The following is a 25794-nucleotide window of genomic DNA, read 5'->3' as shown; positions in this document are numbered from 1 at the left end:
GTGCTGCTCATGACTGTACTGGAAGTATCGCCCTCTGTCTTGCTTGTATAAGCAGTATTCTCCCAGTATGGCCCTTGTATGCATGCACTCAGTTGAAAAGTAGTAAATAATGTGTGATATTTTCGGAACAGCTGGTTGGAACCAGATTGGAAATTCATTGTCTGAGTTTTTATCATTAATTTCAGTAATTGTTTCAATGTCTTAGAAGTGAGTTCATGGTAAATCCAAAACTGATTAATTTTGTAGTACTCTGAAGGCTTGCCATTGTATAATCAGGGTTTGAAAAAAGTACTGTCCGGTCGTCCTAGCCTGTGTACCGCTCCCCTGTACACAGGCTAGGTCGTCCAGGACAGGTAGATTTTTTTCCCGGGCAAGTAACTTTTCATTCTCACTTTCCTTATGGGCAAAGGATCATGCAAGTCGTCTGCTGACTAAACAAGCACACAATTGCCCAGGGCAAGCAAAGGATCATGCAAGTCGTCTGCTGACTAAACAAGCACACTGTTGCCCAGGGCAAGCAACATTTGAGAGCTGCTTGTCCAAAGGGCAAGCGAGAATTCGATTTTTTTTCGAGCCGGGAGTTGAATTACAGTGGGAGCAAACTACTGCTTAGCAGCAAGAATAGAATTTATATGATTTTTAAAAAAATGTTCTAGTTTTTGTTGCTTTGCCATGAAGGGAACCTTAAAAAGGTAGAAAAGAAAAAAAAAATGGGACTGAATGAGACCTAAAATTTGCTCTGGTTATTGGTAATGTAATAACAGCAATCAATGTATGTTCAAAACATCCGCTGTTGTTAGTTTGAAAATCTTTTTTTTACACTTGTCAGATCTCTGTTGGTTGACTGTCAGTTTGTATCACTGTATATGTTTTAGGAGTTGTGCTGTATTTTGACAAGCCTGCACAAAAAACAAGAATTTAAGCAGGCGCGCTTGTTTCCATGGCAACTAGATAACTATACAATATTTAACAGTTATCGCACGAATGTCGCCTGATACGAAGCCAATGAGGCCGTACCTCGTTGGCTAAAATCAGACTATTCCTCAAGAATTTGTTTTTTATTCAACAAATTGTCTACGAAAACTATTTTACTGCTACTACTCAGTCTGGCTACTACTACTGCTACTTTGGTTGTGTAACTCTTTCCAAGACTAGACGAATCTTGGCAACCTACGAATAACATGGACTTCCTGATCATATTTGGGCATCGTCTGCATCGTGACAATTTGGTGAATAACGCGGGATATTTGTAGTCGTTTCGCGCATTGTTTTACGCTTCTCAGTTCTGTCAGATAATAAAATGTGTAATTATGACTACACCTTTTATGTTATGTAGAGATTCAAACTGGTCACGCAGTTTGTGGTAAAAACAATAAATTGGGCTTTTGTTGGCCGTTAGCAAGGTATTTGTACGGGAGGAAAAAAGTCAGAAATTAAGGTAGTAGAACTGAAATAAGGTCAAAAATAAACCGTACCCAAATAGTTTGATCATTAAAGGCATTAAAGGTTTTCAATTAATTTTTTAGGCGGTGACGCAACGCCTATATGCTGTGGCCCGTGGACGGGCAATGTTACGATTACTCCAACCGAGTAGCACTGGGAACTAGGCACTTTGTTGTTCCATCTTTGATTGTCATGAGTACTGAATCAACTTTAAGAGCATCCATCGGCAAAACGCGTTTGATTTCTAACGTACAGTTAAACAGAGTTTTGGGTTCAAGGGAGAATGATGTACTGGATAATTGTGAGCTCGCTTAAAGACCTTTTCTACCGAAGTCGGCATACGTGATTTGACGAGTGAAGGCCGGTTAGTGTCATAACTTTTGAAACCTTTCCAAAAGGGAGACCGATGGCAGCAGTATCTTGATTAGATTGCAAAGGTGAGCTATCTGAAATCTTTGTTTGCTTAACCTTTGACGTGCATTGTTGTCGATAATATTTAAGTTTAAGTTAATTTTCTTTTCTTTTCCCTTCGCGACTCGCCATCTTCATTTTACTGCTTTTGATAATATTTATTCGGGTATTTATCTCAAGCCATTAAAAACAAAACAGTGACGGTATCCGTATTCCTATTTGTACGAGAAGCCAGAATTAAGAATTAAGAAATTAAGAAAGAACTTCTACCCTATTTCTAGTAAGCGGTGTTGACTTCATTACATTTCAGACCATTTCAATACGGTAGTGTCACACAATCTTCAGTATCGACTAGGTGTGGAAATCAATCCTGGGCCTTTCTGTTGCTAAATGACGAAGTTCATAATGATTTAATGTATTTATCTTATCATACTGTAAGTTTGTAATGTATTGCATTGGAGGTTCGTTTTGTAGTCAAGGCAAATAAAAATTAAAATGAATAAGAAAAATGCAATTTCTGGGATCATTGTAAAGCGTCATCGCCTGTGCATGCATGTATGCGTGCCGGTTATTTTAAAAAGCTAGAGATGGAGGCTTCTTTCAAGTTAGAAAGCGATTAAAATTTACCCAGTCAGATGTCTGTAGTTGGCCGGCTGTTGCAAGGACCACCTTTAGAGCCGAGGGTTTGAAATCTCAGTTTCTTTATTTTTAACCTCCGGAAAGGGACCACTTCACATGACCCGACTTCACTACGGGTGCCAAATGGGTAGCACGGACGCCTTTATCACGTCTTGGAAAATGCCCTGGAATTTCTTCGAATTACTAGATGCGTTGATCTAAATAAAGCGTTTTGGGGTTAGGGTCAGATTACTAGGACCACTTTTAGAGCCAAGGGTTTGAAATTTTCCTTTATTTTTAACCTCGTGTAAGGGACCACTTAAGCGAAATGGGTAGCACGGACGGACGGTCGTTCGCTTCTCGTTTCCGCGGGTTTGCTGGAAGTAGCAAGCCTAGTGTTTATCACATCTTGGAAAAATGCCCTGGAAGCTCTGGAATTTCTTCGAATTACTAGATGCGTTGATCTGAATATATATGGAGGAGAGTTGTCCCTGGTAGAAGGGTTACCCTCCATACCGAGCCACCCCGGCGAGAGAGCTTTTCATAGGTTTCTTTATAAATAGTGCGAACCGTTTACATGAGAAATTGCAAAGTTGGCTAGGGGGTTAGAGTGGCCCTGGGTGGAGGGTCACTCGCTCTGAAGGTAGGGTGACCCTGGTGAGCGAGCCAATTCTTTCTCCTTATAAACAGTTTGGTTATGTTTGCCTCGCCTAGCAGGGACAAGTTGACACATATGAAGCATGTGCCAACGCTACAATCAGCAAAAAACAAAATTGCAGATAAATTGAAATCGAAGTCGGCGGTAAATTACTCCAAAAAATGTTCTTGGTCGACGATTCAGCGTTACTAATTTTAGAAAAAAGCAGCCATAATAGATGTTTTACTGATACCGCTCGCCAGTATTTTGAATCGAGAGGGCCAAGTTTTGGCTCGGTCAACAGGGAAAACTTTCTCAAATAAACCCTGGCTCGAGGGAGAGGGTAACCCTCCTACCAGGCAACACTCTCTTCCATATAAACTGGCCCTAAAGCGTTTTACGGTTTACGCATCAAGTGTAACTGTAGTAAGCGACCTCCTGTAGTCACATTTCGAATCCCTCGACCCAGGGTTTTCGTTCCCTTTGACCAGCGGTCAGGAATGATTTCGAATCATTTCAGTCGGGTGGTCGCCTCGCGCATACCGTACGCAGGCCATCTCCAGTATATCTCACACGCAAACCTACAGAAAAAACCCCACACCTATTGCTGAACGCTTGGGCTCAAGCTTCAAGGGACCAAAGTCAGCCACCCCATACGGGATTTTCGGTATTGTGTATTATGCGGAGCGTGTCTTGTTTAAAGCCACCACCCCACCACCCCTAAGAGACCATGCACGCGGGCTAAAATATAAAGGCCTGGCTAAACTAGGAAACATGGTTGCAGAAACATTGTTCCATGTCACGTTTTCTACGTGGCTAAAATAGCTATCCTGGGTGCCAGGGCGTTTTTTCTTTTGTAGAAAAAGACGCTATCTGCCGTGCGAGCGGCGAAAAATAGCGTTTTTCCTGCAAAAAAAGTAAAAACCCTCTGGCATCCAGGGTATAAATTAGCGGGGAGCAAGGAAAATGTTTTACTGCGAGAGTATAAAACGTTTGATTTGATTGGCTAGGTTTAACCCTCCCTCTAGCCAATCAAATCACGTGTCCTCAGCACAAACTCCTCCGGCTTAGAGGGCCAAGCGGCTCTGGGGCCGAGAATGGAATTACTACAACTAGTTGGCACACTATCAAGGTCATGTGTTGATTTTATTTGTGATTTTACACATGATATGTATTGACATTAAAGGTGCTTGATAATTTCAACCGAAATCACAGTGCAACTCGATCGTGGCTGATTTAGCCTGTAGGGAACAAAAGGCTGATATTTACAGAGTTGGCCCTTCGCCAGAGGATCGACAGAGGGCCAACGCTCGAAAAATCAGCTAAATTCACTACGGCAGCTCATCATTCATTGAGTGTTTCACTTGCTTGCCAATGCAGCTCAACAGTTTCTTTAGAAACTTATCGCTTTGTAACGTAAGAACAATTTATATTTTTAGTTCAGATAAACGAGAATTGCCAAATCTAGAGTGCTTTGGACCATTGGTGTACGGTGTAAATTTAACATATTCCGTCAACAGTTCAAACCATTCTTGTGCTGCCTTTCCTGTCGAGGACGGTATGACATAAGTAATATCCACTGGAACTAAAAAAATATCACGAGCTTCGGTCCTTAAGTCAAGCAATATGTGTTAATTTCTCACGAACTGTTTGAATTAAGAATAAATAAAATTTAGTATTTAACTTAGATTTATAGTGCACCATAATGAAAGCAAAGCAACATTTTATCATTAAATATTCAATGCCGTTTTGTTACACATTTTCCTTTTTTCAATTTACTGTATTCCCTTCAGATAAACATAAATTATTGTGAAAAATAAAAAGCCAGCTGCTCCATCAAGCTCTGCATCGCGAGAACTTTTCATCAAATCTCAAACCTGACCAGTCATCCCATATTATTACAAACTAAACCTATTCTTACATTTCGTATACATCGGAAAACTGCAATTCTTTCCAGGATAACCGTAGTAAGTTTAAGGAATTAAAATAATGCTGACACAGGTTAACATTATTACGCAGCATGTCCAGCGTAATAATTCAACCCCTTTTAGCATCGAAGTGTTCCGTGGCAAAGAAAACGACGGTCATTTGATTGATATTGCTGACGGCGTAAACAAATACTTATTGTTTGCTGTCAGTAAATTCTGATGCAGTGCGAACGGTAAAATTACCTTTGATAATAGGCTCCCGATTCCGTTTCATTACTGAAGTCAATTAATTACAATAAAATTAAAGTAACGCTCTAAATGTCATATATGGAAGCTTTGGGCCTCTCTGGTGACGTAGCAGGTTTCCCTGACTCGTCATCACACGTGTCATCTTGTCTATTATCCCCAGGAGCTTCCTCGGTCATTTCTAACTGTTTGGGGCCTGGATCCGTAGGTGTTGAGGACCGAGACCCCTGAGGCGAGGAGAGCGGTCGAGCTGAAAGAGCTGGACTGGGAGCCAGGATGATGGGCACTGAGCTGGGACGTACATTGTCTGCTAAGGAGCCTAGGTGTGTTGGAGAGCTGCTCCTGTTTGCTAATGACGGCAGCGGTGGCTGTAGCACCACACAGACCTGCTGCTGTCCACCACCAGGAGGGGAAGAGATGCTGCTACCAGCCTGTTTTGAGGGCGAGCTACGCTCTGCGGCGTCTGGCTTGTCTGGCTTATCCAATTTCTCAGCTAACAACAAAAATGTTAAGAAAATAAACGAGTTAAACTTGACTTGTCATATGCATGAAAGGACACCTAGAACTGGAGTCCAACAAACGCACTTAAACTGACATGATTCTCAGATCCTAAATATCTTGCTGTCTTCGCACAAAAACATGTTTTGCAACTGCTGATAACATATGATAATGTGTTAGCAATTTCACACAATTCTTAGGAGTTCCCGAAGAATCACAGTGGACCAATTATAATTAGTACTGAGACGAGCGCTGGGGAACAGTTTTTGACCTCATTCTCCAATCAAATGCAAGCTGTCACGTCAGCATGCCGCAAAAAGAATACGTCACACTGCTTAACGGCCGATTAATACAAAGTCTGACCTTCTTATCTCTTACATAACCGACAGTAACCAAGTTTCATACCTTCGTCAACAGGACATGGCAAATCTGGAGCAGGATTAGATTCTTCTGTCATCGCCTTCTCCTGCTCCGCCTTGACTTGGGGCTTGTTGACCGGGGAAGACTGGCTACGAGGTGTAAAAAGTTCTTGCCGTAGATTGGGTAAAAAGCAGTCGATGCGCTCCCACGTGACCTGCCACAGGGCGGAGTATTTGCGTACTTCTGAGTCTGATCTGCTGTGTGTCTTGCGGCTGTCTGTTTGGGAGGGAGCAGTTAGTGCGCATTCCTCTTCGTCAAATATGCCTGCTGTTGACATCACCAGTAACATATTCTTCAAGGATTCTGGAATGGCTTCAAACTGTCAAGATAAAAGTTATAATGTAGTAGATCAAAGCAAAGGAGAAGTTGCCTCGCCCAACTACCAACTCTGAACAGAGTCTCCTTTGCTACGGTGATGTTAAGAGTACAGCTGGTCAGCTCCCACTTTTCGCCTGTTAATATTCAGTTTGTAAAATTACTTGTTTTAGTTTTAGCACAGCAATGCTATGACAGTCCTAACAGAGATCAGTGAATCGTAATTTCTTCCTAATATTAATACACAAAATATTTTCTTTTGTACATGTATGCCATATAACAACACCGGCCAGGAAATACTGTCTTCTTCTCTTTGTGGCGACCAAAATCGATGTTGTATTTTACCAGAAACCGTCCCAGAAACCCATAAGGGTTGAAACGTGTAACTCCCTATGATTCGCATTGTACAAAGCGTTTGCACATTCGTTTACACTAAGTACCATATTTGGAAGATCACGAGAAACATTTAACCAATCAAAATTACTATATTTGGATTAAGTTCACAGCGCGCGCTAGCTCGCGCTCGATGGCGTAATCTTGTTTTTTAACAACAGTGGTTGAATTAAGTTAAACTTGGCTAAATTCTCCTGTTTCATCTTCTTGAAGTAGTCTGGATAACTTCGCTTCGATACACTTAATATATATTTCTTTAGTTTATTATAAAAGTTGTACATAAAGTAAGATAAATATTTCTAAAATAGTTAATAAAAGGTTGATAAAATATTTAAAAAACAATACTCACCAGAAGATCGCTCTTGTCTGCATGCATGTACTTGTCCATGAATTCCAGTATTGTCAGCCACAGTGCAGTGAATGTGGACAGTGATAGTAATGGGGTAAGATGTTGCAAGAATACCTAGAAGAACAATACAACAAAATGTATCCCCGAGTAACTTCATTTACATCATTTTCAAAATTATGTGATCAAGAAATTCAAACGTCCACTACAAAATGACACGTGGCGAGCGTCACACGTTTGGGACGCATTCTGGGTTTACTAACTTTTAGTCAGCAATCTCAGGTTGGGCTAAATGTTAGGTTTTCCTAGACAGTAATACCTTGCAGAGCAGAGTAGCAGCTCTCATGCGCGTTTCCTCAACACCCATCGGGTCACCCTTGCTGTTGACTTCCAACAGCTGAGACAGCATGGGAAACAAAACCTGCAAATACATATATCTTATTAGACATGCAGTGTTTTGACTTCCAACAGCTGAGACAGCATGGGAAACAAAACCTGCAAATACATATATCTTATTAGACATGCAGTGTTTTGACGAGCCCCGCGAAGAACGACTCAAAATATAAATGACCAGTAAAAATGTACAGCGATACCACAAACTGTAATGTCCAATATTAAAGAGATTACTGAGTTCAAATATCGTGAGATATTTGTACTCGTTTTCGCGTTATTTGTACTATACGAAACAGAGTGTAAGGATAGTAAACTATTTATTACCGTAACATGGGTTACTTAACACTGTGGTCAACAGACGAGTACTCATTTCAAGATTTGTGAAATGACTGGTTTTCAGAAAGTAAATACCGAAGACCCTGTTTAGAGATACGAGTGATAATTGTTTGAGTTATGCCGCAGAATTCCGGAATGCGTGGGTTACATAACTCTGTTTTTTAAAGTTAATTGTGTAAAAAATGCTGAATTACCACGTTCAACATCTCCTAATCTAAAGATCTCTTTGTTTAGATTCGAGGCATTTCGAAAGACACACAAGCCGTTAAGTCTAAAGAGATATTCCGTCCTCCCCCCTTCCCTCGGCGACCTAACAAGCAACGAGTGCTTTCGCACCCAGTCGCTCACTGCCTCGGCCACAATCTTTATTTCACGAGACAATAAGGGCAGGTAACGAATGGGAATGGTCTACGACATACTCATCTACAGTACTGGAAGTTTATTACGGGGGATTACTATGATGTCTCCTTGGGCTTTGGCCTACTTGCTGTTACTTCTCTAGGACTCACCTTGTTAAAGCATGCTTCCCATTCTACTGCGGTCAGATCTTGCAGATCATGAACAAGCAATGCCCGCTGAAGATAAGTGAGCGCAGACATTCTCACGTCACGACGGACGTCACAGCAAAGGCGCGCGATTCCTTGTAACAAGGGACACCAGCATTTGATCCACAGGAACTCCGTGCTCTGATCACGTGCTGTTACGTCACCAGGTCTGCTTTCCTGTGATTGGTTATATGGGACTTTCTCAAAAATGCTGCTTCCATGAGTGTGAAGAGTGTACATGAGTTCCGTCAGCTGGAGAGACATGGCGTCATAAGTGTTGTTAATAGTCTCTACAATTTCGGCTTCGTCTTCGCTGGTGGCCGGACTGCTTGTTGCCGACTTTGTAGATTTACGTGTCTTTAAGCTCGTCGGGCTCACTTTCCTCAAACGCGAGGATGAGGTTGTTCCCTTTTTGCTCGATCGTCCCCAGCTTCCTTTGTAATCAGCTCCGTTTTCTTTAAACTGCCAGCCGTCCTGTCGGTATCCCGCCCCACCGTTCAGACTCGCTTCTGAAAACACGCGAATAGCGTGCACGCACTGCAAGTAATTCTCCTTGGTGACATGAGCGTTATCACGGATTAAAAACGCCAAGGTCTGGCACGCTTTGACAAATGATTTACTATCGTGTTTGTTTAATTCAACACCTACAGTCAATTCATACTGGTTTGCGGGAGAACTTTCCGAATCCTGTTTTGTAATCACCAACCACGTGTCTCCTAAAACGCTTCCGCCCAATCCCGACTCTGTCTCCACGCTCGCGAATGAGCTTAAATCGCTTTCCGAGTTCGAAATCCCGTCGGCAAACTCGTAATCTCCTGAGATCGAATCACTGTCTGCATCCTTGGATGCTGTTGTCATGGCAACAGGACCTGACGTAACAGTAGGTAGTGTAGCAGCAGCGCCAACACACTCCAACAGCGTAAACACTGTGACCCAGTCTCTAGAGGATGTTATACTTGAGGCATTAGTCCGAATGAGCTCGTGAAGTCCGTATGAAATTTGCCTGCCACAAGCTTGAAGAACACTATGTTTCATTAACAAAAGAATGCGAAGAGTTAAAAGAACTTGACTGGAGACTTCTTCTTTATGCAAAAGGCGAATCGCCAGCCGCAGTAAACCCACAACCGATCTTTCCACGATTGAACTGCAGAAAAGAAAATTACAAATTAGCTCACAAGTTTCACAAGATATACCAGCTTTTTTTTTTAAGTAAAACATAATTTGTTTCTGACTTGGAGATCAGTTCTGTCTAGAAGAAGGTCTGTGCAACCCAGGCAAAAAAAAAAAACATCTCATTCGATGGTTTAACATATAATACGCGCGGATATTTTGTGAGTTACGTAGTATTTTTCCGATATATGTGCTCTCCTCAGCTTTCAAAATTTTATAAGTACCCCGAACGATAAATTGATGTGAAATTATGCTAAGAAACTATCACAACTGAAATAAGATTTCAAGAATGGTAACAAGGAGACTGAAAGGTGAAAAAGAGACCAACGTAACTTTCCATGCAAAACTTTTGTTGAAATGCTCACCTGTGTTGAGTCGCGTTCACAAGAATGTTGGAGAGATGATCTCTTACTGTGCCCCATAATGCTGAAACACGATCCCTGCAAATCACAAACTCAATATCAACACTGTTTGTCTATTATCACAAACACTCTTTCACTATACCCTATCCCAAGACCCTTCTGACTGGGTCACTTAAAAAATATAAGATTTAAATTAAATCACTTTTGATTGTGACTAGAGTTAGAAATTACCTGTTTTGCAAAACAACTCTAATTAGAAGTTCCAGGAAGAATACCGCGGCCTCTTCATCACAAGGAACAGACATTGACTCTTGATTATCAATACTTGAATTGTAAATCAGCACCTGGGTCAGGAAAGTAAAACATGAACAAGCCATTTGTTATTACAAAGACAACATTTACTGGGAATACAGCTTTGAACAGGACTTGTCACATTACGTCAAAGCATTTGATAAGACTAAGAGAACTTAACAGAGACTACGAATTGTTTGTTAAATACGACCACAATGGTTTCAGTGGGCGTAACAACGTTCCGCCAATCATAAGCCTTATACTTCCTACTATTATGGTAAGGTTTCATTTCACTTATGAACAAGTACACCACCTTCATGAGTTCATTCAGCGACTCAGGTCTCAAAAACTTGCTCTCTGTGATAAGCAGCTCCGGATGGCAATCCTAAGGATGAGAAAAAAAAAACGAAACAAAATAACACATGTTTTTCCAATCAGCAACAGATCTTGCAAGATCCGTACTTTTTTGTGTGCTATTTTCCGCATAGAGTACTACAAGAAAATTCCTGGCTAACCCAATAATACGATAGGCTACAAACCAAACAAACAAGAACAATCATTTTCATTTATTCCTCTAACAAAGTGGTGAAATTTTAGTGACAGCAAGTGGAATATTAGCTAAATACAATAAACAAACGAAGCCATTAAACTCACTCTGATGCAGTTATGTGCTTGTTTCTGTGCTTCTTTGTCCTCTACAGTCTGTCCTCTGTAGTTGGCTGGTTCAGGGTTTGCAAACCACCAAGAAAATATGGACGTTTCTTGTCTATGAATAGAAAGAAAACTTTCATTCAGGAAAATCCAGTTAGCGTGTAATACGTCAGTCTACTTATCGGCGTTTATGCTTGTCACGCAACAGCAGCAGCATTGCGTGACATGTTCAAATGACCACTACAGGGGATCAACCGACTGATACTATGGTTCATGGATGTTACTCAGTAATGGTGTTGACCACGTGACAATATGCGAGCGGGTAGTTCTACGTGGATATGAAAAAGCAATTTGATTTTGGTGGACACAACATATGCTTGGAAAAACAATGCTTACAGAAAATTTTCTTTAACACGTAGGTTTTTCTATAGTGTAGCAGAGAAAAGAAGACAAAATACTAGTGAAACAACACTGGGTAGCTCTCAAACGTGCAGGCAAAACAATGGCTCTATATAACACACACCTTGTAGATGGCAGCTCTTCTGGCAGAAGACTTATTCTCCCGCTAGCTTCCACAAAGTCCTCAGCCTGAAAATAACAAAACAGTGCGCTTAACAACAATGTTATTGCATTTAACACGATACTATGTTTACTTGGCTTTTTACTGTGAATTGTTAAGTGATGATTCTACACAACAATACAGCAGAGGACAAACCAGAAAGAACATATAGTTGATAAATTTCAAAACAAGTGCTTTTTGTACCTCCACCATAGATTTAGGCAGCATCTTAGCCTTGAATAGTTGTAACATACAATCCATGATGTTCTTCCAGCCTTCACGCAGAATATCTCCATGGCGATGAGCTAAAGCAAACAGTGTTCTTGCCGACTGTTGAGATTTCAGATTTCTACCAAACGACACTGGTAGACTTTCTCCACTCTGGCAACAAAACAAGCAAATGTTTGAATGAGAAGAATGGCATTTAAATTCTTATGCGATTGCATTCTGTATAAGAAAAATTTCGACATCTGTTCGAGGAATGATTAGCATCGATTAGCATCAAGCTTAGTGCCGGGTTAACTTTTAATCTCAGATTAATGTTAGACTTGGGGCATGAACATACATATGGAAAATGAACTTCACCTCATAAGTCATTATCGTAGCTTCGATTCACGGTTCATTAAAGACTGAGGAGAAAATCCTCCATTATTGACCTGGTTAGTACCCTTACATTGTTAAGGTAATGAATAAAGACAACCTTACTCCAAATAATGTCAGAGATATTTAAGTAACATATACAGTCATTAATTAAAATAATTGACTGCAGTATTAGCACTCACCTCTGGTGGGATAAGTAATGTGGTAAATTTACACAGTGAGATAACCAGGTTATCAAACACATCTGACAAGCTGTAATGAGCTGATATAAGGGCGCATTTTCTGAAATAAATAAAAACAACAATCAATCTATACATAGCCCCATTAAACTTGTCAGACTTAAATATTTTTAATGACTACAAATACAGTAGCCCCTCTGTCTCCTCTTGCTCACCCCTTGATTTGATTAAATACGAATTAACTCACGCATTCACTTAGTATTGGGATTTGAGATGGTAGTGGCTTCCAGTGACTCATAAATTACTGTATTGCCCAGCACAGAAAATGACCATCAGATCGGAGTACGAGATCTAGTCAGTGTCTAGTACGTCTTTCCAATTTCAATCCAGTTGCGTTTCCAGGCCCTCGCCTCTCCCCATTGCTGACCAGTTAAAAGGGAGATTAAAGGTACGAGATTGGTGTGAAATGGCGTCAGTGATAATCGAAAGCATAAGCACTAGGTTTGAAAGTGGTTTACGTACTCAATCTCATACTCACACGCCGATCTGAAGTTCCCAATCAATGAAACTCAGTCAAAATATAGAAATATATCAAACAGAAATATAGTTACGGTACCGGTACCTCACGAAAAAGGAAAATGCTAAAGCATTGTTAATAGTGTAACTTGATCTTTTACCTAAATCCCAGGATAGCTTTCTGTGCAACGCTTTTTTCCAGTCCATTATCATACACATATGACAGAGCAGCAACAGTAGGACCCCAAATGATTAAAAACAAGTCTTGATCAAAGCTACTACCCAAGCCATCAATGTACTTCCCTTCTGGAGTGCTGCTACGTCTCAGTAAAACCTGTTTGACATCATAAAGACATTTTGAACAGATAACAAAGGTAACAAAGTAAAAAAGAAAGTTCTTATTAAGGAATAACCAGTATCACACCCAAGTTTTTCAGAGGTCAATTCATGCTGACCAAGCATACAAGCAAATGAACAAAGGCTGATTTCTAGTGTTTTAAAGAGGTTCTCATTGCTGATTTTAACTTTACGGTTTGACATTGTCCAAAATAAATAACTTTGAAATTCTAAACAACACATACATAGTTCAGCTAATGGTTCTGTAATCACACCATCATGCTCACCTTCCACTCATAATTCTCTTTTATCTTTCCACTTCTTTCAGAAGGCATTACAATCTCTTCATTTCTGTTGAAAGTAAACAAGAAAACATTCAGTGTTGATCATCCAGTCTGACTTTCTAAGTGTTTTTTTTTTTACTCCGCATTCAACTGCCATTATTCTGTCGAAACGCATCATTTTAAAATTGGTTTAGTTTGTACGTGGAGGGAAGGTATAAAGCATCGTGGCAATTTTTCAGCGGCGTTTGTCATATCCATCCACTTGTGTGTGGAACTACATCTGCCACGATAAGTTGGCAACAATTTAATTTAATCGAACTGAAATAAGTGTCGCTGAGAAAACGTCAAAGGCAGAGGAAAGAACTACAGACAGTTCAATGAGCCCAATAACAAAGCAGCTGCTAACTTCACTGTGCTACCAAGTCAGCTGTTATGAAACGAAATGTCTTAAAATTGATTTCCTTCAAGATACTTCAAATTATTTTTGAGTGGTCAAACAGAACCATGGTAGTCATGGTACATGGTCGTAGTGTTATAATAAGCACAAGTAACAACAAGTAAATATTAACATGGCAGACATAGTAATACGTGTCAAATACAACATGGTTGGTGTACATAGTAATACCTTATTGCATGATACACTTCTTCCAGCATGCTTGCCTTAAAATCACTGTTACCATTTGTTCTTCTCAGGTTTCTCTTAAAATCCTGCAATAAAAAGAAAAGCAGATTACATTGCGATGCCCAGTGTGTATTGCTATTATTTTGTTGATGCAAACACAACTTTCTCTCCTTGCGACACAATTTCTTTAGTTTCAAGAAAATGACCTTCACATCATAACAGATGACAGTTGAACAGGGTGCGTTCTACTTTGAAAATACAACTGGAGAGTTTCTGTCGAAATTACTTCATAGGCTACCAGTACGTTCAGCGGAATCCGGCTCTTTCTCGAACCTCCAAGGATAAATGTCTTTAGAAATCGGGAGTTCGCGAAGTCCAAGGACTTTTGGTTTCAGTTATCGGTAGGTTAAATAAATCAAGTCGGGATTCCGCGATGGATGACCCTGCGCTTAAATTAAACAAACCTTATTATCAATATGCGTGATAACTAATTTGTCTACTGATGTGGTTATCAGCTTTGGAAGAGGGTGAGTACTTGTCAGAATTTTGAGGGAACACTATTGTCAACACCTCACCCTAGTACAAAGCAAAATATATGACTTTCCATGCTCCGTTTCTAACCTGACCTCTGAAACTATTTAGATCTAGGGTCATTTGATCGTGTTTGATCAAAACACGTTTCATAAAGAAAAACACAATCATTCCACAAGACTCCAAATGAGAAATGTCATAAAAGGCTAAGACACAAGAGACCTTTTTCCACCGTCAGTAGTAGCCCAGTGCCACTGGTCTAGGAAACAAATTTCTATGTAGGATTTTACTTACAATTTTATCAATTTTACAGTCAAACGAGGTGTTTCAATATTGATTAGCAGTTCGTTTGATGATATCATATATAAAATACCAATTGAATTTATAACTTGCTCAAGTTGTAACTACCAATAAATATTGCAACATTCCGTCACCAGATTGAAAAGTTGCGCGGAAAAGAACATCCAGTTTGGCTGTAACTAACAACAACAAAACAGTTGAGTCTTGGTGGATTGTCTAATGACATAGGCTGTACTGCTTACTCTACCTCACATGTCATCGGCTTCTGTTGTTTAATGTTGGAGTTGTGTTGATCCACGTTTAACATAATCACAGCATAACACAGTGTAAATACAGCATCCTTGTTGGCATATGGCTCGGGATTACTATCCTGAAAAAAATAAGCCAACTGTTACTTCATGCATGTTTAAATAAACACCCAGGGCTTCACACTATATTATGAAATCTTGTCCTGGTCTCGATTTGTGAGCATGGGCAGAGTACTCGTTCTGTATTTTCAGCCAATCAGATTTGTCAGATTTGACAATGAGTCCGTAAATCGTGGACTTCCACTGTTGGAGCAAGCCAAAGGACTCGATCCCTGGCGTACGCCAGAAGGATCGTGGACTCTGGGGACAAGAATGTATATTATGTTTCTGTCTCTTACTACCATTATTGGGTCAAAATACTCCAGGGCTTCCTGTTTTTACTGTTTTCATCAGAGCTACTCTAGTAATGTCGACAAGCATTAAAAACTTTGGTTAATTGTTCAGGTATGACTAATGGTCATGCAGGTAGACAAGGAGTGTCAACAGATCAGGTACATCCACTCACGTAAAACTGTTTAGAAAAGAACTCCATGATGTGTTCAATAACAGGGCTTTCACCAGGAAGACGGAAGCTTTCCAGGAAAGAACGTAGAGCTTCATCCACTCTCAAGTCATGGAAATGGAAAGATCTGAGAACAAAATAACATGGTTACTTAGTTTGTAAATTGAAACTGGTCTAACAGCACAAGTCACATTACAAGAATTTAAAAGAATTTTGTTACAAAAAATTGAAATAACTGTATCATACTCAACACTGATTGGCCAATTTAATAAGTTGGAGTATTTCTTCTTTGTCTGCAGTGTGATACATTATTGTTTAGGAACAGCTGTCACATATTGGGTAACAATTAGCTGAAGATCGTTATCAAGTTTCAGAACATTTTGTGACTGACTTGGTTTAGATATGCCACAAATAACCTGCACCTGAAATAATGAACTTTACAAGTTTTCCTTTTAGAAATTAATGAGTTTTCACTCCATAAAAAAACCCAGCTGTAAGATCAGAATATAAACGTTGTACTAGAAATCATTTACCGAACAAATGCCTCTAGAATCCTGCCGTTCTTTTTGTCACCAATGTAGTCACCAATAGTCTTTTTGTCAAGTCGCGGATTTTCACGCAGAAACTTGGCCATTTCTTCAGGATTAAGAGGAGATGAAAGCAGTCCATGCTCCTGGAGAAATTCAATTCCTTTCTTGGGCTTGTTGTTGAACTGTTCAGTGCCGGCTTGAAGAATCTAGAAAAAAAATTACCTTATTATAGGAAATTAACGCTTGTGTTAATTAAGGTATTTGAAATTAACGCGACTTAAATTAACGCGAATTGAAGGAAAAATTACTTCCCAATAAAGGAAATTAACGCGAAAGAGGGGGTAACATTTCAAAATGAAAGAAATTAACGCGACGTACATAACAGGAACAAGTTTATTTCAACACTTGTAGGCGTATAATCCTAAACGAAAACAATGTTTGTGGTACTTTTCCCACTTTGAGCGTTCTTCGCAGTATCAATGATAGTGGCAGATAAAATAATGCCTTTTCCTTGAATTCAAGAACGTCTGGACTGTAACGAGAAATTGGGGCCAAAATAATGGAAATTAACGTCATGGAAATTAACGCTCCACTTTATTAACGGTTCGGAAATTAACGTTAACAAACATTAACGCGACTTAAAATAACGCGAATGTTTGAAATTCGCGTTAATTTCATGACGCTTTAATTTCCTATAATAAGGTATACTGCTCATTTATTCTGGAATCTGAATCAAAAAGTGTTTTCTCAAAATCTGTCCCTGCTTATTATAACGTTTTCTTAGGAAAGTCTTACACATTTTCGCTTTAAACTCTTACAAATTTCAAAGGGTGAAAACCAGAAGTGGCGTGGAGTGTTTGCATTTGACCACTGTAAATATTGTACCTTCTTCGTCTGCCTCAGTTTAGCCAGGGTATCAGCTGTTGGAAAGTTGGAAGAGAACAGTAGACCAACACAAGAGTGAAGTAACTTGTCATTGTCTTCAGCATCACATGGCTTCGCTGTACCTTCCTCTGACTCCCCTGATGACACACCCACTGTCATTTTCTTGGCCATGGCAAAGCCAGAGGTGGGTGGGGAGGGTGGGGACAGAGGTGGTGAATCACAGTTTTCATCTGTCCCTGAGTCATCATCACCTAAAAAAAATCTCGATGATTTGGTAAGTGCAGAATGCAATATGGAACAATTGAAAGTATGATGTTTTATATATGTTCGTGTTTATTTGCTTTATTTTACTTTCGGAAAAACTGTTCACAGGCTACTTGTATTCTTTCCCAGGTGTTCCTTACGCTAATCTTTGCAAACGTAACACGACACTTTTGTTCGTTTGTAACAAAATACTTTTGTCTTCCTTGAAAATGCGATAACATGAAACTTTTGTTTTTTGTTTGTTTTACGGCGGCATCGATGACATTTGTTTAATTTAATTAAGTTACGGTTTAGACTGCACGAAAGACGATTCTCAAAAACTAAAGAAACAAATCTAATCAAAAAAACATATTTTTCGACAGGTTTTTTAAAACGCAGTACAGCTAGGATATTTGTTTCCTGGTTATCAGGTGTTCACCCAAAATCCCGTGCATTTTTGCACCTTGCGCTGTGGTCCAAACAATTTAATTAATTTGCGGTTTTTACTTGGCGCCAAGAAGTCTGCAGGAAGCCTACCGCAAACACGCAATACAAGCGATGTTCATGATAGTTCCAGAAAAAAAACGTAGACTAATCTGCGCATGCGTTTGGTGTAAATTACGTTGAGTAGTACCACAAGGAGAGCAAAGGGTTTTCTGAAACAAATATATACGTTTGAGATCTTCATATGAAAGTAACGTAGATGTGCTCCAGGTTTTACCTAGGGGTACGGTCAGGTGCTCCCCACCCCCAAGTTTACACTATAGCGCTTTAGGGGTTTAGGGCATTAGGGGTTTAGCGGACGACAGCCCCAACAAACCATCACAATAGTGCATTCTGCACTAAAAATGAATTTTTAGTCCAGTCAACTTAGTATTACACCCAAAAAAATTGCAAAAAACTAAACATGCCTTATTCGACTTTCATATATTGAGGAATAACATACTAAAAGTCACCTGAATCGCATTGAACCTCGCTTTTTTTCGATATTGAACTACAGAATGAGAAATATGTATTTTTACAAGTAACATTGAAGGGTCCTATCGACAAAATAATCAAGCAGCAAAACCAAACAACGACAACCAACAAATATTTACAAAAAATGTAGCAGTTATACTTATCCTATTTATTCGTGATGAATATTCTCCTTTTTTACCTTAAGAACGTACTACCCGGCCGGATTCTGCTAATGCAAGTATAGTAACAACGTTCGCTAATCGGATATTTCATTAAAAAGTAGTTTTTAAAAAAAACTGAAAACTAAAAGTAAATAACCTTTTTGATGAAAAATAAACGCTATCTGACTAAATTGCGGCAAACACTTATGGCGGGAGTCTTAACATAATCTGTCAAAAAAAATCGTAATTTCTCCCCCAAAACCCTTTCTCTTATTGGAGGTGCCTATAATAAAAATCAACACTTTGATTTTTGCAAAGTCCCCCAGTGACTGAGCCGTCACAACGCCGGGGACACAACCCCGTAACTATGGGCACCCCGCCTCCATCTTCACTAAAATTTTTTACAAGGATGAACAAATTCTTTCAGAGTAGCATATTTTGGACAAAAAAAGGTTAAAAATTTGAAAAATTTGGTAACAACTTAAATGACTTGATAAAAAATTCAAACTTTAATTCAAAAAAAAAAAAAAAATTTATTCACCCTAATTTAAAAAAAACTATACAGTAGAACCCCGGTAACTGAAGAGTTTAAAGGGGCAGGCAGCCAGTGACAAGTATGGTATCACTCTATCCACTCAATATTACATTTGTATAGAGCCACGTCAAATCTATACATTTTGTACGCCAAGCGTCACATTGTTCAACCACTCGGTGGAAAGCATTAACTCATCAAAGACACGCCTTTTTCTCGCTGTTTTAAAATCCTTAAATCTCACTCCTAAATACTTAAATCCGCCCTCCCCCACTTACTTCTCCACCCCTTCTTCCTTCACCTCTACTTTCTCCCACTATTTCAACACCACTCCAAATCATTGTCTTATCCCTTCCATTGAATTCTCCGCTACTCTCCTATAATCTAATCGGCGTCCTTTTGATTCTCAACACTGTAGGGTTCCTCCTTTCCCGGCAGTGATGTCTGTGACTAATACATTTGGCATTGGCATTCATCTTTTCCTGCTCTCCTCTGGGGCACGGTCTGAGTATTTCTCAACAGCCACTAGGATTGCCGTTATTACAAGTTGACTCCCTGTTCTGTCTCTAAACCTGGAGAAAGCTGGATGTCCTTCTGAGGCACTTCGCAGCAGTTTTACCCAGCATGCTACCCACATGTCGGGATATATGCATTCGTAGCACAGCCTGAGGGTCTATCATCAGTCAGCGTGGAATGGAGTCAACAAGTGCACTGAGGACTGGGGATGGAAACTGATGGAGGTAATTAAGAAAGCATGGTTCCTGTGCAGTTGAACACGCAGTCACTTAAAGCGTACTTGTTAAAAGCAAAACGGGTGCAGTGTATTAGCTTCCTTGCCCAGGTGTTGTTGTAGAAGTTGCACTGAGGATCTGTGAGACGTGAAAGTTCGAGCTCATTTCAGCTTATGTATTTGTTAATTAGAAATGATCCTTTCCGTAAAAGTCACTGCAACAGCGTTAGAGCGGGTGGTTATGTCTGTCACGATATGGACCTAATCCTAATGTAGAGTGGATATAGAGTGATACCAAACTTGTCATGTGGTTAAATCATTTTGAATTTATTTTATAATAATTTGAAGTCATTGCAGGTTGTTACAAACTTTTTCCGAATGTTTTAACCTTTTTCTTTTGTCCAAAATCTGCTACTCCTGAAGGAATTTGTTCATCCTCTTGTAAAAGAATTAGTGCAGAGATGGAGGCGTGCCCATAGTCGCCGGGGTTGTGTCCCAGGCGTCTGTGACGGCTCAGTCACTCGGGGGACTTTTGCAAAATCATCAGTGTTGATTCTTGTAAATAGGCACCTTCCATAGCAGAAGGGTTTTGGGGGAGCAATTTACGCATTTCGTTTTCTGACAGATTATGTTAAGACTCCCGCCATAAGTGTTTGCCGCTCTAGTATCAGACGGTAACTAGCGTTTATTCTTTCATCAAGTAATATACTTTTCAGTTCATCTTTTTTTTGAGAAACTCTTTTTTTTGAATCCGTTAGCGACGTTATACTTGCATCTATGCCAGATCCGGCCGCTGGTAGTACTTCTCGTCAGGCAGAATAGTAGTCATTTCACGCAAAATGATAGTTACTGCTACATTTTTTGTAAGCTGATTTGTTGGCTGTCGTTGTTTGGTTTTGCTGCTTGATTATTTCTGTCGATAAGGACCCTTCAATGTTACTTGTAAAAATCATATTATTTATGCATAATTAATTTCTCATCTTTCATTGTTTCATCCAAAAAAGACGAGGTTCCAATGCTCCGATTCACGGTAACTTTTAGTATGTTATTCCTCAATATATTCAAAGTTGAAAAAGGCATGTTTAGTTTTTGTTGCAATTTGTTTTGGGTTGGACAACGAAATGGCTTATATTGACTGGACTATTTTGGCACATAAAGCGACAGGCGTACATCCAAATAACTTATTTTTTTACGTGATGTTAGTTTGCTTCATCTGATTGTAAAATAAGAATTGGAATTCAGATCTTTAAAATGAGGATTTGCCAAAACTGACATTGATACCACTGATCTAAATAAGGCAGCTCTCCAAAATAAACATCTTGTACCTGTCTTCTTCTTCTGAAGTTTGTCAGGGATATTTTCATCAATTGCTTTTTCTACTGTGTTTAACAGCTGAGAATGACAGTGTTCCTCAATACTCTGAACCACAGCAAGAAGTGCATCAAGAGCAAGGATGTGAACACTATAAAGACTTCCAGCCGCAGGGAAGGCATTCTAAGAAAGAACAAAACAATCAAAGTAATATAATTACAGTTGGGTTTTTTATTTCCAAAACTAATCGTAAAAGTGAATTTATGGTAGGTTATAGTTTCATCCATCCTGTGAAAATTAACCTTTGTAGTTTATATACAAAATATTAATACAAAATAAAGTCAACCAGACAGTTTTAATCAGCAAGTATAGATTGTGTTTACCCAATATAAACAAAATTAATTGTCACTAAAATGTAGTTGCTCTAAATCTAAATTTAAAACGTTGTCAAGGACAACATTTTATGTTCCTTACAAAAGAACATCATCACACCTTGGAAAGAAGTTTGCAGAGTTCCTCAAATACATTGGTGCTGTAAACATCACAGTCATAGTTCAAGTACAGTTCCATCACTAAATTTGGGACTCTGAATAGCTGGCAAAAAGGTAATACAGTCTAAATTTAGTGATGGAAATCAACAATCCCTTGCCCAGGCAAGTCTTGAGTTCTTGGCAAGTGCAAACTGTACACACTTTTGGTAAATTTTTTACAAGTTGTCTCACCCAGATTTAAGTACTTAAAAAGTATTTTTTTTCCCTGCAAATTTAAATTCACTGATGGAAGCTTTCTGGTTATCAGAGGTACAGTGACACAAGGTGGCAGATCGATAAAGTCAGTTATTTCTTCTCATTTTGAAAGGTGCTTTTCAGAGAGGAGGACTGATTTCAAATCAAATCAGCTGGCAATACAGTGTACAAAACATTAATGTTGGGGATTGATTAAGTTTTCTTTTTGATTAATAATATAATTAAACTCATCGCCAATAGATGAGCTTGGGGAAGGTGCCTATGACAGTGGGTGGTGGTTCCGCAGCGATACAACGAGCTAATAGTTTATAATATTAAAATAATGTAATAATACATCTTTACAAAAAGTAACATTTAAAAGAAAGTAGGCTTGGTGGCTTATTCCAAACACAAAGTTTCACAACCTCAAAATGATGGTTTGCTGATTTATTAGTGTCTGACTGCATAACAAAAAGTGCCTATTCTAACTGCATCATCTTGAGAAGGAGGGGGATTTATTTAAAAAAAAAAATAAAAAATAAAGTTCTAGATGAAAGGATGAGCTTACTTGTGTTAGAAAGGGGGCTTAACAGAGCTTTTACAGTAATGTGACTCTGTTCTACAAACAACAGATGACAGAGATTCTGAGATGTTTTGACGGCAGCAATTGTCAGTGAACAGGTTAAGGGAGGAGTCTGTTGAAGGGAAACCTCTTGCACTGAGACACCTTATGTGACACCTTCTGTAAAAAGATGCCTGCAACATGTGAGCAAGCACCGCACACACCAGACACCACATGAGACACTTGATGTGACACTGAAAACAGACACCTCCAATAATAGGTTATGTACAAGGACACCTTCTGCAATGGACCCCTCAGTTAAACACAAATGACATAAGTTACATATGCACTGTGATCAGAAACAAATATGGTAAACTGCAAACACGTGATTTCAGGTTACCTGATTGATAGCATCCAGGATAAGTTCTCTTTTCTCATAATGCACACTTTGTAGATCTAATGCTAAGATATCCATCAGCTTCTTAAAGAACATCTAAAAGTAGAAATTATAAACAATTCAAATGAAACTAATTGGTTTTAGCATATACTAAAACAGTAGTTAGTGTTGTTGGCACGCTCTGATTGGCTACTCAAACTCCAGATATCTTTTGTTATTCACCTCCAAGCAACTGCGTGTGAAAATTGTAAACCTTGTCAGGAATAAATAAATTAAAAATCCTCCTGTTTTAATATATACTAAAACAACTATTCACCTCAGTGTTGTTGCCAGTGCAGGACATTTACCTAACAGTTTTGCTGTTCAGTAAATCTTTACTATTACCACCTCGACTTTGGTGAATAGTTGTTAATTATTACTGGCTGAGCTTCCAGTTTGTGAGAGTTTAAGACACTAATAATGCAGCATAACAACATCAAGCTTAGATCATTTACCTTCATACTTTTACATACATGTACGGTAGGTTATAATTATTTAGTTTTTATTTTGGGATGAAATCACCCATAGTTATATAAAAACAGCTGTAAGATATAATATTTATGGACAACAACAGGCCCATTCCTATTCCACTTTAATTAGTATACATTTGCCCCCCCCCCCCCCCCCGCAACTCCTAAGAGAGTTTACACCTTGATCATTGCTTGTTATTGCTACATCACATTGCAGGCCACTAAATTATTACAAAATGGTTTAAGTTATTCTTTCATGTTACTTTAAAACATTGACATCACCAAAATCATTTCGAAATTAAGCACTTTAAGACCTACCCAATTTCAGTTTAACATCACAACAATAATCACATGCACACAGACTAAATAATTGCAGAGTCCTTGCTGAGGAGGATTAGATTTATTGCTACAAACCTCCATTTGGAATTTCAGGTGAGTACGAAGGCCTTCAAACAACAGAAAGCACACTCTCAGAGCCATGGTAAACAAACCAAGAAAGTCACACTGAATAAGCTGGACAAAAAACACACAAAAAAGTATAATCCAGTGAAAATATATTGAAAAGATAATTTATTTATCTAACAATTTAGTGTACATCTAACACAACGTGTATAAAATATGATAAAGATCAGTCACGCCCTAGGTGTTGATATACACTGCCTCTAGCTTACACTCACAAAGATTGATATTCCCAGATGATGGACCAGTCAGATTGCTTGAAATGTTGTAATGACACACCAAGACAATTATTTCCTAGATAATGACTTTTTTATTGTTCTTGCATATCGGCTTGACAAAGTATTGGAATGGGCCAAGATGAGGTAAAAGCATTATTGTTTAGTCTACCTACCCAGAAGAGATTCTTGCACAATTCATCCTTAACAAAGTTCATGAGTGATGGAAAAGTTCCAATGTGGTGGGAGCCAGACTCAAGGGCAACAGTTAATAGAGACAGTCCCATGTGAATCATGGCTTCTGAATTATGCCTGATAACAAAAATAACATCCCACTTTATCAATTTATGTACAATTGTGACAAACATTCTTTGTAAGCATCAGAATCAACTGTGGCACAATGTGCATCAACTGTGGCACAATGTTTTAGAAAGGACAAGATGACTGGCATAAAATTAATTTTAATTATATTATGTTATCATTAGCTACTAAACAGACAATTTCTAATAAATCAGCTTTTATTTTCTATACAAACACATTATTACTGATCTGGAATTGTAAACATACTAGTGATAAAAAAAAAACAGGTAATGCCAAGATCCATGGAACATATCCCACCCATTAATTTATCACTGGAGCTTATGCTATAAATTAACCCACCTGTCATGAGGGTTGATGAGTGAAATAAGAAATCTGAATAACTCTCGGATACAAGGTAATCCATAAGGAACCAAGGGACCAGCACCTACCATGAAATACATGGGAAAAGATAGGATTAAATTGCAATACTGTGTCCATCCGGGAAATTCCATTATAATTATTTAGTTTAGTAATATTAATTTAAGTCAATTATTGCTACTTTTGGTGGCTCGGCGTCTACGCGGCTTCAAGCCTGTGTCAGCACCGGTGCCCCCCACCTCAGTGGTCGTTCTTGCTTCCCACTTCTGTTCTTTGCAACAGAGTTTCCCGGGCCCCGCGCCTGTATTTCTGTTAGTAATTTAATTTATGTCAATTATTGCTACTTTTGGTGGCTCAAGGCCTAGGAAGGTGCTTATTACATGTATGCACAGGGTTCTTATTACTTATTACATAAATGTATCACAATGTGACAAAGCAACAACAAAAACAGGTACATTATTTACTCAAAAACTGTAGCAATAGGGGTTTGCATAATCATAACTTACACCAATTCTTTGTTCAATAAGTTCACTATTATTTTACCTTCAGATGAGAAAGCATGTCACATAAATCACTCGTTTTATCATTCTATTCTGTATCAATGTCATGAATGACACTTGCAGGTAGGTCTTATCGAAATAGGGGGACTTACTTTTAAAACAACAGATAAAGGGGAGCACTTATTAGAAAGGGGGTGCTAATTGAAAGGAGAGTGTTAAATCAATTAATTACAGTATGATTTTAATGACAAGAAATTTTTAACCATTCAGTTATGTCCAATTTAACGGTTATCTGATGGTGTTGTTCATCATGTACCTTCTTTGACAGGTTCTTGAGGTGTGAATCGCACTCCACGAGGGTTAACATAGTCATCTTGTTGCAAGCTTGACTCTGTTTGGCTTCCTTCGGTTACTTCAGACAAGTCTTCTGATTCAACAGTTTCTAATGAGGCAGTGCTTCCCATTATTTCTTTACTATCATCATCCTCTGTCATAAGAGTGCTAGCAATACTGTCTTGGGTATCCTAATTACAGTAAATAATTAATTAATATTAGAAGTAAGTTTCATGTGAAGTTCATCAAGATCTTTGAAAGTACAAAAAGGCATTAGAAACATTTTTGGTTTATTGCTTTAAACGTAAGCGGGTTGGTCTTGTAGCA

General features: G+C 38.9%; 1 protein-coding gene across 1 annotated transcript in view; it reads right to left on the bottom strand.

The window, feature by feature from the left end:
* Window positions 1-4236: 4236 nt before the first annotated feature.
* The window catches only part of LOC144665621 (Golgi-specific brefeldin A-resistance guanine nucleotide exchange factor 1-like), a 34237-nt gene continuing 12679 nt past the window's right edge, over window positions 4237-25794 (bottom strand). Inside the window, 26 exon segments of the mRNA XM_078526885.1 lie at window positions 4237-5776; window positions 6187-6520; window positions 7259-7372; window positions 7575-7676; window positions 8494-9673; window positions 10065-10139; window positions 10293-10405; window positions 10666-10737; window positions 11007-11118; window positions 11527-11591; window positions 11767-11943; window positions 12345-12444; window positions 13019-13191; window positions 13481-13544; window positions 14103-14185; window positions 15178-15300; window positions 15744-15867; window positions 16274-16476; window positions 17156-17406; window positions 21104-21272; window positions 21582-21683; window positions 22777-22869; window positions 23697-23795; window positions 24133-24268; window positions 24617-24701; window positions 25451-25658. Coding sequence (XP_078383011.1) covers window positions 5352-5776; window positions 6187-6520; window positions 7259-7372; window positions 7575-7676; window positions 8494-9673; window positions 10065-10139; window positions 10293-10405; window positions 10666-10737; window positions 11007-11118; window positions 11527-11591; window positions 11767-11943; window positions 12345-12444; window positions 13019-13191; window positions 13481-13544; window positions 14103-14185; window positions 15178-15300; window positions 15744-15867; window positions 16274-16476; window positions 17156-17406; window positions 21104-21272; window positions 21582-21683; window positions 22777-22869; window positions 23697-23795; window positions 24133-24268; window positions 24617-24701; window positions 25451-25658 — 4782 coding nt within the window. The 3' untranslated portion in view covers window positions 4237-5351.

Source organism: Oculina patagonica, chromosome 9 (genome assembly GCF_052425735.1).
Source record: "Oculina patagonica isolate OP01 chromosome 9, crgOcupat, whole genome shotgun sequence".
NCBI classification, from domain to species: Eukaryota; Metazoa; Cnidaria; class Anthozoa; order Scleractinia; family Oculinidae; genus Oculina; species Oculina patagonica.
Note: the sequence above shows the minus strand (reverse complement) of the source record. Positions and strands in the feature narration are given on the sequence as shown.